The following is a 15241-nucleotide window of genomic DNA, read 5'->3' as shown; positions in this document are numbered from 1 at the left end:
CTCAGTGTGGCTGGCTCCTTCCCTGACCACCTTATCTAAAGCAACGACTGCACCACTTCACCCTGGCCACCTCTCTTTGCTCTGTCCTATTTTATTCACATTTCTGACCATCTGAAATTCTTATATGTTTAAATACTTATGTGCTTATTTTGTGCCTCCCTCCATTAAAATGTAAGGTCCACAGGAAGGGAATGGATGTACCCCAACATGTCCCCAGAGTCTAGTATGGTACTTGGCAATTAATTGCTGCCCCAGAGATATCAGGTGAATATAAAAAAGTGTGAAAAGAATTAAAAAGCTATTGTTCAACAAGGGTAGAATGACATCAAATCATGACATAGAAATTTAGCTGGACACAAAGTTCCTCCCAGATGGCCAGGAGCTTTTTTTTTTTTAAAAATATAGTCCAGTTGGAGCCACTATAATTGAATGTCCATTACATCTCAGATGTAGTTGTCAACTCAGAATGAAGGCTAAATAAAGACATTTTCAGATAAAATCAATTGTTGCCAGCAGCAGACCTGTATTACAAGGAAAGCTAAAGCGAGTTCTCTCTGCTGAAAGGAAATAATACCAGAGAGAAATTCAGTTCTTTAGGAAGGAATGAAGAGCACTGGAAATGGTAAGTTAGAAAAATATAAAATTATTTTTCCTCTTGATTTCTTTAAAATACATATGATTACTTAAAGCAAAATATTCCAAAAATGTCTAGTGGTTTAAAAAAAAGCCACTGTAACACAAAGGACATCTGTACCCTAAAGCAGGGGTTCTCTACCTGGGGTGGTTTTGCCCCACAAGGGACATCTGATAATGTCTGGAGATATTTTCTATCAACTGAGGGACTGCTGCAGGCATCTAGGCAATGCTGCTAAACATCCTGCAATGCACAGGACAGATCCCATAACAAAATGTCAATAGTGCCCAGGTTGAGAAACCCTGCCTTAAAGGATGCTGGATATAGAAATGAATCTACGTTTTAGGTGAAAAGGTATAATATTAACTCTAAGTAGGCCATTAAAGAGCAGAGATAGAAGAAAAATAATGCATCATTAAAAAGCCAATAGATAAAATGGAATCCTAAAAAATATTCAAATAACACAAGAGAAGGCAAGAAAGGAGGAACTAACAAACAAAAGCCAGAGGGGACAAACAGCAATCAAATGATAAAATGGTACCTCTGAATCCAACCACACATCAACAGACTTCCAGATATAATAAATGTTAATTTTATTAATCTTCTCAACCAGCTCTTTTGTTGCATTAATTTTTCTATTGTCTTTTTGTTCTCGATTTCATTTAATTCTGCTCTTATTTTGATTATTTCCTTCCTTCTGCTGACTTTGGGCTTCATTTGTTCTTTTTCTAGTTTTTCTAGATGTAACGTTAGGTTATTTGGGCTTGTTCTTGTTTCTTGAGATAGGCCTAAGACAGACTAAATGTTAATAAACTAGTAAACTTTAAAATCTAAACAGTAGAGACAGCCTTAGAGTCGTACCATCCAAATGGCCAGAAAGTGCCATGCTCCACTGAGAAATCAACCAAAATGTCTGTTTACAAACTAACGAATCAGGGTAGAGGCAAGTCGGAAATCACCTCATAGAGAAGTGTTGCCAACACAAGCTACACATAAAGACAAGCTTGTCAACAACAAAAAAATGATAAAATACACGAGGAATTCTACTGCTTAGAAAGAACCCACAAGAAAAACAAACAGGAGAAACCTGAAAGAGTGAAATAAGCTATTTCACTGAGCTATTCAGATAAGAAAGAGAAAGACATAGAATTTAGGAAGAGATTATAAACTATGAAAAAGCAGGTCAGAAAAAAGTAGTTTGTTTTTTTTTAACTTCTTTGCTGGGATAAGCTATTTGAGACCTGTATTTAACTTGAATGAAAATGTGTATCAGCTTATAGCACTTGAAGCTGCAGCTTCTAAAATACATGAATCTATGTGTTTCATAATATGTTTTTATTGTAACTATTGGTAAAGACAAATATTGCTCAATTTTTTTTTTAAGATTACATTTCTATCAGGTTGAGTTAAGAAAGCTGAACTAAAACACTATTTTCAAAAAGTACATGTGGAGCTGCTTAATACATCATCCAAAACAATGCTAATGACTAAATACTCCAATAGGCAGATATTGTCAGACTGGATAAAAATGCAAGCCCCAATTACAGACTGTCTACAAAAGATACAATTTAAATATAAAGACACAAGTTGAAAGTAAATGGATGGAAAAAGATAGCCCATGAAAACAGTAAGCATGAGAAGGCTATAGCAGCTATACTAAATCAGACAACAGACTTCAAGACAAAGATCAAGAGCAACATTTCATAATAATGAAAGGGTAAATGCATCAGGAAAACATGAGCATAAATGGCCAAGAGCATAAATGGCCAAGAGCCTAATAACAAAAGTTTCAAAGGCATTAAGCAAAATGGACAGAATTAAAGAGAAACAGGCAATCCCACAATCACAGCTGGAGACTTTAACATTCCTCTCTCAGCAACTAAAAGAACCAGAGAGAAAGGTCAGCAAAGATGATCTGAAAAACACTACTGACCATCTTGACCTAATTGGTATCTGGAGAACACAGCACCTAACAACTGCAGAACAGTCTTGTGAAGTACACATGGCACACTCAATAAGACAGACCATCTGCTGGGCCACAAAACAAGTCCAAATAAATTTTAAGAGTTAAAAATCATATTCTTTGACCACAAAAAGAGATACTTTAGAAATCAATAACCATTAGACATCTAGAAAAACCCTAAATATGATAAACTTTTATATAATCCCTAGGTTAAAGAAGGAATCACAAGGGAAGTAAGCACGACTCCAAAGGTAGTGTCTGGCTCTGAATGCTCCTGTTAGAAAAGGCAGGTGTAAAATCAACCAGCTAAGATTTCCCCTTGAGAAGTTGTACAGGGAGCAAAGAAAAGTCAAAATAAGTAGAAGGGTGGAATAATAGAAAAACAAAGAGAAGGCTGCTGGGACTTGTGCCACTTCCTCTTTAAGTTAGTTACCTCATTGGCTGCAGCTGCCATAGGAGTTGGATGGTTGACGGCATCGCCCAGTGCAATGGCTAAGCGAAGATCCTTCTGAATGTATTTCAGGTAGAAATCAGGCTTAAAGTTTCCTTGCAGGATATCTGAAGAGGGAAAGCCACTTAGTAGAAAAATTAAAAGGACCCTAAATAAGAAACCACCTGCAGTACCATCAGAGTTCAACATCTAGCATTTCTTTCCCCTTAGACAACGAAAATACAAGTTCCCAGCTCACAGCCCCAAATCCCATCCGTGGTCTGTGTATGGACCCCCTTTCACCTGGGGCATGGACTGACTAGAAAGGATGCATCTTTCATACCCAATGAGCCCCTGAAGAAGAGACTTTTGTGACAGCTGCCTGACTCAGTTCCAATCAAAAAAAAATAATAATAATAATAAAATTAAAAAAAAAAGCAAGAGAGGCCCAAAGCAACTTACTTTGGCACTTCTGGTCCAGGAAGATGCTGGCCAACTGTCCTTGATTGAGAATGTCCAAGAGTGTCTGCTGGGACTGGCCTGTCACTTGGGCCAGGGTCAGCCCCTCAGCGATGGTGGCCATGAAGCTCCCCTGGACCATGTTCACGATCAGCATCATCTTGGCTGCATTGCCAACCTCACCTGCCCATGGCAAAGAATCATGGTCACTTTCCAAGAATCCTGCAGGAGGGGACTTTTTGCCCACTGTCAACCCTGCTCAGACCCACCTCTACACCCAGGGAAGTCCCCATTCACCTGCCCCCGACAGAACTGGCTCTGACCCTTCTGGCTCTTCCTCCTTCCAGGCACTGACTGTGCAAGTCAAAGGAAACCTTCCCATGGGGGCCCCAGGCAGAGAGGCCGTGCGGGATTGACGCTGTCATCAGTGCGGTCTAGTGGGGATGTGGCCCGACAGATGGGCAGATATGTTACCTAGAAAGAAGGAGGTCTTCCCCATTGCCTGGAAGCAGCTGCTGCAGTCCTCATACAAGCCCCTGTCTCCGGCTGCTAAGATCACCAACATTCCATCATTAGACAGCTGCTGATTCCCTGAGACTGGGGCTTCCAGAAAGCGGCCCCCCCGGGACACAATCACCTGGAAAGGAAAGTCAGAGCTTCTGGAGGCTTTGCCTCTATCAGGGATCTCAGGCAGGGAGCAAGGAGCGCCCATGGGTGTGGTACTCCACATCGAGGCCCGAAAGCTGACATCTGTACCAAGGTGCTGGACTAACACCATGGGAGGGTCAGCAGACTGTCCTCCAACAGACACCTGAATCCCACACAATAAACAGAGAGAGGCTGGGCCCTCCTCATAAACTCTCGTCGGCTCTGCATTTCTTACAAAGACCAAAGACTATAACCATACATGGCTGTGCCAACTGCTTGGCTGACCATACCTCCCACGGACACCACCCTTCCCTGACTTTACCCACCCTCAGAACACACACGGGCCAGAAGTCACCACCCTCTTACTTGGGCCCAGCAGCTCAGGGAGGAGGAATACTCTGCTAGTGTCAAATGTAGATGATGTTTAAACCAAAAAGGCTGTGCTGGCAGCCTGGACTGCTTCTCATTGTGAGGCTGGCAGCTACAGGACCTGATGCCCATCTCAGCAGGGCAGCGCCTCTCCTCTCATGGCCACTCAGACTAGCTCAGCTTTGAAGGCAGAAAGTGAAGACAGACTAGTCCCAAGGCTACTGGCCTCTCCTCTCCTCTCTGGCTTTGGCTCTAGAGTAACCAGGTTGCCCAAACCTGGGCGTGGTCAGCCTGGGTTTTGGGCTCCAACCAAAAGGATGCTGGAGGGCCAGCCCAAACAAGGCCACTACCTGGGCCAGCTCGGTGACTGTGTCAGCATCCACTGTTGACATGTCCACGTAGCACTTCCCAGGGCGAATCCCCTGCAGAACACCACTGGGGCCCAGCACCAGCTGTGGGGACACAAGGGAGAAGCAATAGCCCAGGCCCCCGACAAGACACCCAGGAGCCCCTTAGACCTAAAATCAAAATCCTTTCGCGTTTTTATTTTATTTATTTTTTTTTTATGGTGACATTGGTTAATGAAATCCAGTAAGTTTCATCTGTATACTTTAATAGTAAGGCATATATATATATATACATACACACATACTTCCATAGTTAGATTTCTTTCTGTCACCGCATATTTGACCTCTTTACCCCATCTACCTCTCCCCTCCCCCCCCTCCCATTACTTTCTGTCACCACATATTTGACCCCCTTTACCCTAGCTACCCCATTCCTTCCCACCCTCTGGTAACCACTAGTCTACAGTCCGTGTTCATGAGTCTGTTTGTTTGTCCTGTTCCTTTGTTGTTTTTAGGTTTATATTCTACATATAAGTGATATCATGTGATTTACAACTTTTTCTGTCTATCTTATTTTGCTTAGCATAATTATCTCAATCCTTTGGCTTTTTCAAAGGCTCATTTCCTGACTAAGACTGAAAAGGAAAGAGCAAGTAAATAAGGGAAAGAAAAGTATTTTCTATTGTTTTCATTTGTCTTTGAAAAGAATATGTTTCTTTTTATTAAAAACCTCCCATTTAAAAGACAGAACCTCAGTGCTTATATTTTGGGACTTCTTTGGATTTACTTGGATTAGACTAGTCACCAGTTTAACAAGATGATTATTGCACTTGAACTTTTAAAACATACACATACAGTGATAGGTAAACATAGGAACTTGGCACATGGACCAAAAGCACACTCAGCCCTTAAGTTTCCAGCTTCACAAAAATACCTGGCGCCCATCAGGAACCATTTCAGCACAGACCTCGGGGACCCTAGTCATTTTCATGCTTTGTTCTGAATTAAAGGAAGTCTGTATTCAATGCATGCAAACACCCTTCGCAATGGGAGATGGCCACCCAGATGGGAACGTCAATCCCCTCATCCCCCAACATGCAGACACTCACTCCGTGTGCAGGGGAGAAGGGGAGGAGGCCAGCCAGCTTTCCTGGCCACAACCTGAGACGCTGAGGGGAGGGAGGGGATCCTTACGTCCTTGGCCGCCTTTGGATCCGACACACAGGCAAAAGTGATGTCACAAGTTGAAACGACTTCAGCGGGGGTTCTTCCTAGGCGGGCCCCCTCCTGGATGAACAAATCACACTGCAAAAGTCACAGATCCCAATGTGAGCTGCAGGCAGTGCACAATAAACATGCCAGCCAGGCCAGAGACACAGTGCTCAGTTCTCCTGGCTGGCTTCCCAAAGCAGGAGGCCAAAGCTGAGGCTGGGACCCCAGGACAAGAGAGCTGGTGGTCTGACTTCTTGAGGGAAGTAGATGGGGCCTCTTAAGGCCTGTCTTGTGTTTTGGCACACCTGGTGCCTAGAATGATGTTCTACTTCACAGTAAGCACAAAATAAGTGTCTGCTGAAGGATTCCTATTTGAAGAACAGGACGTGAACAGTACCTCTCTGAGGCTCTGTGTGGCTGTCTTGGTTGTGGCAAAATCACCCAGTTCCCTGTGCTATTGGCACTGTGCTAGGGAAGCAGAGCTGGGGCTAGGGTGTTTACTGAGATGTTTCTGGGCATCTAAAATCAGTAATTTTTCTTTTCTGAGATTTAAAATCACCCAGAACATCTCCTAACAAAACGCATCATTAATATTTCAGCGTATCTCCTTTATCTAAAGCATTTAAAAAATTAGCATTTTAGAATAATTTGATCCTATTTCATATTTTGTACCCAATTTTTAATATTGTGCAAATTTACATTTATCCATATTGTAGTCTTTCATAATCATCGTTTATAATGAAGGCTACAGAATATTCCATCGAGAGCTATATCTAGATTTACCTAATGGTTCCCCTACAGTTCAGTATCTGGCCTGCTTTTAATTATAAGTGACTCCAACAAACATCTTCATGTATAATACTTTTCTACATTTTGAATTTAGGTCTCTGTAAACAGAATAAACAGTTTCCAAATAGTTTTACAGCTCTTAATAAATGTGGACAAATCGTTTTCCAACAGGGCTGAGTAAATTTATAATGATAACCAGCAAGGTCTCAAATCACCAGCACTGAGTACATCATTTAAAAATAACAAATAAGCATCCATAAATACATTAAAATTTTACCCTACTTGATGATTTAACCAGCTCAAAATAGCACCTTTTGTTTTGATACATTTTGATTACTCTTGGTTACTAAATCTTTTTAATATACTTGTTTCTTCTTTCCTGAGCTATTTTTCACCTTAGAGTTATCAAACTATGTTTCCTATAATCAACATATTACCCTTTTCCTAACATATTATCCTTTTCTTATCATGTTTGCTATAAGCACTTTTAGTTGTATAACTTTCAAGTGTTTTTGTTGTGGGGAGCATTAAAAAAATTACTCATTTTTTTCTTTAGTGATTTTGATTGCATCTAGGCTTAGAAAGATCTATTTTAATATTTAATTTTATTTTCTTCTGGTTTTTACTTTTGAAAAAAAATAATTTCATAATCTATTTGGAATGTATTTTAGTGTACGGTAAGAAGTGAGATTAGTATTTCCTCAAATTTCACCAGTTGTGCTAAACATAACCTGTTGACTGACCCTTCTTCTGTCTCACTAATTCACAGTGAACTACCTCTCTCAGAGGAAGGCCTAGGCTTTCTGGTCCATCTGGTGGGTCTGCATCTTTACTGTAACATGCATGCATCTAAGTCTTTTAGTATATAGCTTTACATTGTTTTAACCTTTGTGAGAGATCTAATCACTTTTTCTTTTCCGACAATTTAAAAAGGTTTCCTCTATTTCTAGAAGAACCAGATAATCATTTTTAAAATGCTTATTAAAATTCCATGGGGCCTGTCATAAGGATTAAATGGCTTTTTAAAGATCATATTTTCTATATAATTTGTGCCAGGCACTGTGCTGAGTACTTCTCATTTATCGTCTCATTTAACTTTCAAAACTCTGTCTGTGAAGCTGGGGCTTTTACTTTCATCATTTTACAGGCAAGGAATCCAATGCTGAGGGAGGTAAACTATCTTGCTGAAGAGGGCAAGTAGCAAGGTGTGACCTGGATTTAGGTCTGATGGATTCCGAACCCAAGTTCTACTTGCTTTGCTCTATTGCTTTCCCGTAAATTAATCTGGAAAAAATGGCCTTATTTATTACATTTAAGCTTTCTAATCAAGATTAACAGGATGACCAAAGGCACTTTTATACAAGGGGAATGTACTTATAAGCAAACCCTCTGGTTCTCCTGATGTTCTGCAACTGTGCACCTCGAAAATTCCTGGTTACCCTAGCCTTGAATCATAAACTATCCTGTCGATGGGGCCTCTGAGATCTCACTTCCCAACTGAGGTCTCTGCAGTGCCTACCCAATGCCAGCACCTGAAGCCCAAATCCCTGAGCACGGCATTCAGTGCCCTTTTCCCCAGGACCCTTCGACTCTCCAAACAGATCCTCGTTATTCTTGAAAAGGATTTTGTTTTGGCAAAGTGGGGTCCTCTATCTTTCCCTTTGTTCCTGGCAAGCACAGTGCTTTAGTTTTTTGGTACTCAGGCTATAATTCTTTACCTTTTCCTGGATGAGAATCTGACAGGAGCCAAGGCCATTTTCCATTACAAAAGCTGTACATTCATAGCCTTGGAATTCCATATCGGGGCTCGTGCAGACCCCTTTGAAGCCGTGGACTGCCATCTTAGGTTAAGAACTTATAAATCTGTCCTGACCAATACGGTAGCCACTAGCCTAAGGGGACTGTTTAAATTTAAGGGAAATAAAATTAAAAATTCATTTTTTCAGTTGACTATCCTTGATTCAAGTGTTCAAGAGCCACATGTGGCTCATGGCTACAACACTAACACTGGACAGTGTGGATACAGATCATCACTGCACAGTGAACTGCACAGTGCTGTTAATATAATCCAAACGACAGAATACAGCGTAGCCAGTGAAAAGGATGAAGCAGATCTCTCTATATGCACTCCTCATTGATGAATTCATAGCACACACATTTCCATGGGTATGGAAAAAAGGATGCAAAAACCTAATGTGAGCTAGCTCAGGTAATGGCAGGGAGGGGGAATTTTCACTTCATTTTATACCCCTAGGTGTTTTTAAATGTTTAGTTTTTATACTAACATCCTAAACTTATTTATTTACATCTCTACCTGCCTGAACTAAGAACTTGGCTTCTATTCCACTGCATGCAGAACGCTGACAGTCCCATCCTTAGTTACCCCAACTCCATGGGTCAGGGCTCAGTCCAATCCCGTTCGATAAGCACCACTCATTGATGCTTACTTTCTCTGCAGTCCGGTTCCAGACAGTCACCGTGTGGCCCATTTTCAGCAAGTTGGAGACAATGCCACTTCCCATGAGGCCGAGGCCCAAAAATCCTATCCTGAAAAAGAGAAAGAATGATTAGTTTGGGGTGGAGTGGGAGGGACAAGGTGAGGTATCCAGAACACAGTGCGGACTCTATTTCCTCATAAACCTGGGGTGGGACCTCAGACCACTAGAAACACTGCTCCGCAGTGTGCTGAGAATGCTGACACGACTGCAAAGCCAGCAGTGGCACATGCAGATTGCACCTTTTCTTATTATTTCATTATTTAAAAGTCCCTAAATTTAAATAGGCATTTCTAAACCTAAACTACCACAAAAAGAAGTTTGACTCATGGTTTAGCGCAAGTCTTCCAAACTGTTTCCTCACTGCTTTGACAGAAGCAGAATTGGCTTACAATTCTGTGACAGGGGGAAAGCAGACAACTGTCTCCAGCTCTTGCAAGGCTTTCAAGTGTTAGGCCTTTAGGTGCCACTTTAAGCACATCGGGATCCGTGACAAGTAACTTGATGTGTCAGAGCCAGCCACCTTCAAGTGCAGGAGTCAGGGTGCCAGTCGTCCTCTCCCTTGCCTGGCTCCAAACCTGTACTACCTTTGCATTCTTCCTATTAGGAGACAGGCCTTGCCCCTCTCCTTCAAAGCATCACCTGAGCTTTGGAGCCAACTGTTCCTAACAGTTGCATGAGTTCTTCCCATGTTTGTCTTCTCCCCCACCTCTGTGGTCCCCTGGCCTGTCCTTCTCTGCTCTCTGCCAGGCCTGTCTAACTAGGCCCATTATGATCCTTCTGACTAAAGCACTCAGATGGACATACTCTGCTTACTTTCACTTCCTACAGCCTGTTCTTTCCTGCAACCCTGAGAACCTGGGACTATTAGCTACAACTTTTACAGATGATTTTATCTGTATCTGGTCCAAATGTCTTTTCTTAGTTCCTACACTTTTATCTTTCATGGCAGGTAGCAGGGCTTAACACTGCTTCTTCATTTCTTATTACATGTTCTAGTTTCCAACATGGGTGTTCTCTCAGTTCTAGACATCCTCTGTAGCTTCTCTACTTTGACCTGTGTTATCTTTTGAATATTTCCAGTATCCTAGGAGTCACACCCATAGCCACCTCTGCAAACTGGCTCTTGTACTGTTTCTTCTAATCCTTGCTGGATAACACACTTCTCACACTCACTCTGTCCCAGCCTGCTCTAAGTCATTTGAATCAAATATTGAAAATGGAACCCATCACCTTCTTCACCAAATGGCACCCCTGCCCAGTAAGTTTCAAGCTGAAACAAGGAGATCATTTGTTATTCACACAGCTATCTGAATAGTGCAAGTTTTCCCCATGATTCTAAATCATGAGGACTAATCCTGTTTCCATCTCTCGGTGTTCTAGGATACCAAACTGGCCTGGGGATGAAGCTTCCAAATTTTTAACGTGGCAACTGACATTCTCTCATGGTGTCCCTGGGACAAGGTGGAGAATGTGGACTAAGTGAACTGAGAACAATATAGGTGGTTTGCTTTGTTGTTGCCTTCACACTCATGTTAAAAAAAAAAAAAAAAAAGGTCTAAGTGGGCAATATAGGCCTTGGGTGAAAGCACTGGGACTCTGTTGTCAACCCATCCCAGCCTTTCGCTTTTTTTTTTAAACCAATACAATCCTCATTAAATGAATGACACTCATATCTCTTTTCATTAGCACATAACATGCCTCTATCTCCTTTTCTGTACAAAAGGACGTGGACCCAAAATAATTGGTAGAATAGTGGTTTCAACAGCACAAAAAATTATGAAAAGATGCACTGTTTTTAGTCTGAAAAAGAACCTTTTTGAAGACATTGCCAGGAAATTCAGACTTGGCTCTCTTGCTCAAGAGAATGCTCCTTCTCAGCAAAGAACCCTTTTCATCAACACAACTCTTAAAACACAACTGGCCGGCAAAGGTGAGTATAGGTGCAAGCTAAGGTTTGGGGACCATAGTCAAGGCTCTCCCACCTGAGTGGGACAGACAGCAGCAGGCAGGTGTACAAGAAAGACCAGGAGGCAACAACAGGGAGAGCCAGGGAATGCAGGAAGACAGGGTTTATTCCAAATATCTTCATCTCTTGCTCCCCACCTATGCTTGTCACAGTTCTCCTTAGCCAGTGGTTCTTAAAGTGTAGTCTTTTGACCAGCAGCAGCGGTAGCATATAACTGGGAACTTGTCCAAAATGCAAATTTTCAGGCTCCACTTCAGACCTACTGACTGGGAAAACCCCAGGGGTGGGCCCAGCGATCAGTGCCTTACTAGTGGCCTTCCAGGTGATTGAGGCACAGGAAGTCTGAGAACCATGGAACCAAATGTTCACTGCTCGAAGACTTACCAGTGAGCTAGGAAGTCAACCTCACTGTACAGTTAAGTCAATTTACTCCTAGGCAAATCATCATCAGTGAGAATTACAACTTTCCCCCTCTCTTTCCATTCAGTGCCGGTAATGGCTGGGGTATAACCCTTGGGGTCATCACTCTCCAGCAGAACCAGAGCCACAGGAAGCCTTTTTGCCAAAAGTCCTACTTTTTGTCTGTGGGTGTGATGCTGCCATTCACAGCCGTGCTGTCTGCTGCCTGGATAGAAGTGGACCCAGTCTCCTAGGGAAAGGAAGCACAAATCATCATGTCATTCTGTCCATGGCAAGGCCCTGGTGGAAGATAAAAATGAGGAGGCCTGGAACCTACATACCTCTTCACATATTTTCAACTTCTTTGTGATTGCCTGGTAACAGACAGCTGGCTAATAAAGAGGGAAGAATAGAGAACATTTATTAAACTGAATGTTTAACCAGGCTTCATTATAATTTATCTAAAAAAACAGGCCTAACGTGAGATGTTAACATAAACATCTCATTTGGTGTCCAATGTTACCGAACTTCCAGATGACACATTAGAATATTAACACACATTATCTCATTCAATTCTCCACACAACTCTACAAGGTTCTTTTGCTGATGACACTGAGAGTCAGAGGTGTTAAGTCACATGCCCAGAATTACAGAGCTGGTCAGTGTAACAGGCCTAGGAATCCGGCTCTGTCCAACTCCAAAGCCACATCCCATTAGCAGATCCTATCGAGGCTCGGCCTAACCCATGGCCCTGGAGACACTGTGCGAAACTTTCTCTCCATATCTCAAGGGCCACGGAGACTGTCTGGGCCTGTGAGCCTAAGAATGCATCTACCCGGCAGCACAGGCTACCTCACAGGCGGCTGACAGCTCATAAGATTTGGTTTCTGCCCTAGACTCTAATGGCAACCACAAATTTCTCAAGCACGCAGCTGACTAGTTTTAAAAGCTTTTGAGGGAATTTATTTTTAATCTTGACAACATGTGATACATGAGTGTGTCTCTATGTGACTTTTTAACTAGCTGCTCTGGGCAGTGGTACAGGCAGAGCCTAACTTTTCAGACTGTAAGGTGAGGTTCCAATGGAGCAACATTCTCTGGCAGGCCAGCCCCTGAACAAGGATCAAGAACTTGAAGAACAACTTACCTTCTCCGTTTGGCTGAGCAGGAAGTGATGGAAATGAGGGTCTGCATCTTTAACAGGCTGAAACCAGAAAATGATTAAATAATACAAGTTATCTTCCATCAAAGGTCACTTCCTTCTGCCTGGTAACTGAATTCTCCTCTGGCTGAAACATCCCTGGGAGTTGGTCTCAATTTTACAACTGCCTGGAAACTCTTTTCCTGTTGTTAGTCTAAGCTTTTTATAAATCTCTGTTCCAGCTATGGGAAAACTGGCTTCAAGTGGAAAAGAATAGGTATTTCTGCCAGGCTGGTACACAAATTATTCCCATAACACTGTGGGAAAATATTTAAAAGGCATACTAGTATTTTTAAAGTCCAACTTTCATCAGTCACATTGGATAGCCCAGCAGATGAAGCCAAATCAATTTTGAGGACTCTCTTCCAATTTTAGGGTTTTGGCCTACTTTTGTCTGGTGTCAGATCCTTGAGTGCCTTGTCTCATTGAGGATAGATATTAATAAGTGCCAATGATTGAAGAACTTTCAAGGGCTTTTCATAATTAGGCCCAGTAACAAAGAAAAGGTGTATCTATACCAACAATAGAATAATGTGTGGCTACTAAACATTAATGTTTTATATACAGACAGTGTAAGGGTGTTTATAAAGCATCAAGTGAAAAAAATTTGTGGCATGATCCCACTTTTACGGAAAATAACTCTAATCCCAATAACATAAACTACACACGAGTATATAAATGAGTAGGTGGACCAAAAGGGCTGAGTAGGTGGACCAAAGGGGCTGAAATAAGCTGTATCAAACTTAACAGTGAGCACCCTCAAGGGTGGAGACTTGCACTCTACCTCATACTTCTCTGTAACGTTTGGCAATTAAAGAAAAAAGCCTCATACACAAGAAGGAGAAGGGGAAAAGGAAAAGTGCATCACAGGCTGGGAAACCAGCTCTGAGGCTGGCCTTATCCTGGCTCAAGAGAGAGCTCCTTACCTCGCTCACAGTTGGCTGCCATTTAAACGCAGCCATAGGTCCGGCCATCATTCCCTTCACAGTACTAGACTCAGGAATGGTGAGATCCTATAGACAGAAAAGACCAATCATCAAGATATTACGGCCAACTCAGTAGCAGATATCTTCCTGCCTCAAATCGGGGAGCACTTATTCACTGCTCTGCTTCCTTTAATCACATTCTACCCAAACTAAACCCCTAGCCAGCTCCATGGTCTTAGTGTCAGTTCAAGCTCAAGTCCCCAGCCCTGATTCTAATGACCGTCTATCAGAAGAAGCAGAGCAAGTTCTCATCAATGCAGAGTGAGCCTTTCTTCTGTTATTGAAATAACAAAATATGTCCCTGTGCCTAAATTTCACAAGGATGGAGATAACTGTAAAGCCCAACTACGATCTGTAGGGTTGTCAGCAGGTCACAAGAAAATTCTTTATGGCAAATAATGAACATAAAGAAAATAGTACTGGCTTCAGAAGGAATCCACCAGATCTCCGGAAAAACTAAGAAAGCCACATGGTGCCCATGAGGAAATCTGCCCAACATTTTTCAGGTACTAAGTGACAAAGCCAGAATTAGAAGAACTCAGGGAGATCAGAAGCCAAGAACCCTGCTCCCTCCCTAGTCTGATGCAAGGAAGACCCAGCAGAAAAGGGCTGCTCCTCTTTACCAATGGCCTGGCTCACACCTGTCTGGGGCAAAGGGGCACTGTTTCAGCTTTACAACTGGTCTGCTCTCGTCCCCTCCACCACTGACTTTACATCCTACTCCTTTTCTCAATTTGCTTCCATGGTGGCCCTCCTGACATTTCTACCTGGATATCTAATGAGAATCTTGACATGCTCCACTGAACTCTTGATTTCCCTGCCCAAATGGTTTCTTCCACATTTTTTCCAATCTCAGAAAACTCCATTCTACCAGGCCGAGATCCTTGAAGTCCTTCTTAATTCTATCCTCCTCTCTCCTCTAACATGTTGGCAATAATTATGGCTTTACAATTGGGAATCTGCAACCCCTTCTTCTGGCCACCCCTGCTACTAATACTCAAACTTAGGCCTCTACCGCCTGTCACTTGGACTGTAACAAAAGGAATCTTCAGTTCTGGACTCCTATGGTCTAATCTGTACACAACAACTAGAGTGAAGCACATCACTTCTCTGCCTAAAGCTGGCTTCCTGTCTCACACAGCCAAGCTGGAGGCTTTATTATCGTGGCCTACAGGGCCCTACATGTGCTGCAACCTCCATTCCGGGATAATCTCCGACACCATGTCCTGCTACTTTCTCTCCCCTCACCACTCTCCAGCCCACCAGCACCCCAGCCCCCGGCCCTCTGCCACCATTCCACAAACACACCAAACATGCAACTGCTTCAGTGCTTTTGTACT

The 15241-nt window shown here is 42.5% G+C and overlaps 1 protein-coding gene across 3 annotated transcripts in view; it reads right to left on the bottom strand.

The window, feature by feature from the left end:
• Window positions 1-15241, bottom strand: part of GLYR1 (glyoxylate reductase 1 homolog) — a 32519-nt gene that overhangs the window by 2555 nt on the left and 14723 nt on the right. For 2 of the 3 annotated variants that reach the window (XM_006913851.3, XM_025048243.1), the window contains exons 6-15: window positions 13842-13928; window positions 12862-12918; window positions 12056-12106; window positions 11891-11964; window positions 9299-9398; window positions 6045-6155; window positions 4854-4955; window positions 3961-4123; window positions 3490-3669; window positions 3031-3155 (exon numbers count right to left, since the gene is read on the bottom strand). In XM_006913851.3, the coding sequence (XP_006913913.2) occupies window positions 3031-3155; window positions 3490-3669; window positions 3961-4123; window positions 4854-4955; window positions 6045-6155; window positions 9299-9398; window positions 11891-11964; window positions 12056-12106; window positions 12862-12918; window positions 13842-13928 (1050 nt within the window). The remainder of the gene's footprint in view (window positions 1-3030; window positions 3156-3489; window positions 3670-3960; window positions 4124-4853; window positions 4956-6044; window positions 6156-9298; window positions 9399-11890; window positions 11965-12055; window positions 12107-12861; window positions 12919-13841; window positions 13929-15241) is intronic. The other variant, XM_015591075.2, reaches the window with a different exon arrangement.

Source organism: Pteropus alecto, unplaced genomic scaffold, assembly GCF_000325575.1.
Source record: "Pteropus alecto unplaced genomic scaffold, ASM32557v1 scaffold44, whole genome shotgun sequence".
NCBI lineage: Eukaryota > Metazoa > Chordata > Mammalia > Chiroptera > Pteropodidae > Pteropus > Pteropus alecto.
The sequence above is the reverse complement of the archived record's forward strand: the minus strand, read 5'-3'. Positions and strand labels throughout refer to the sequence as shown.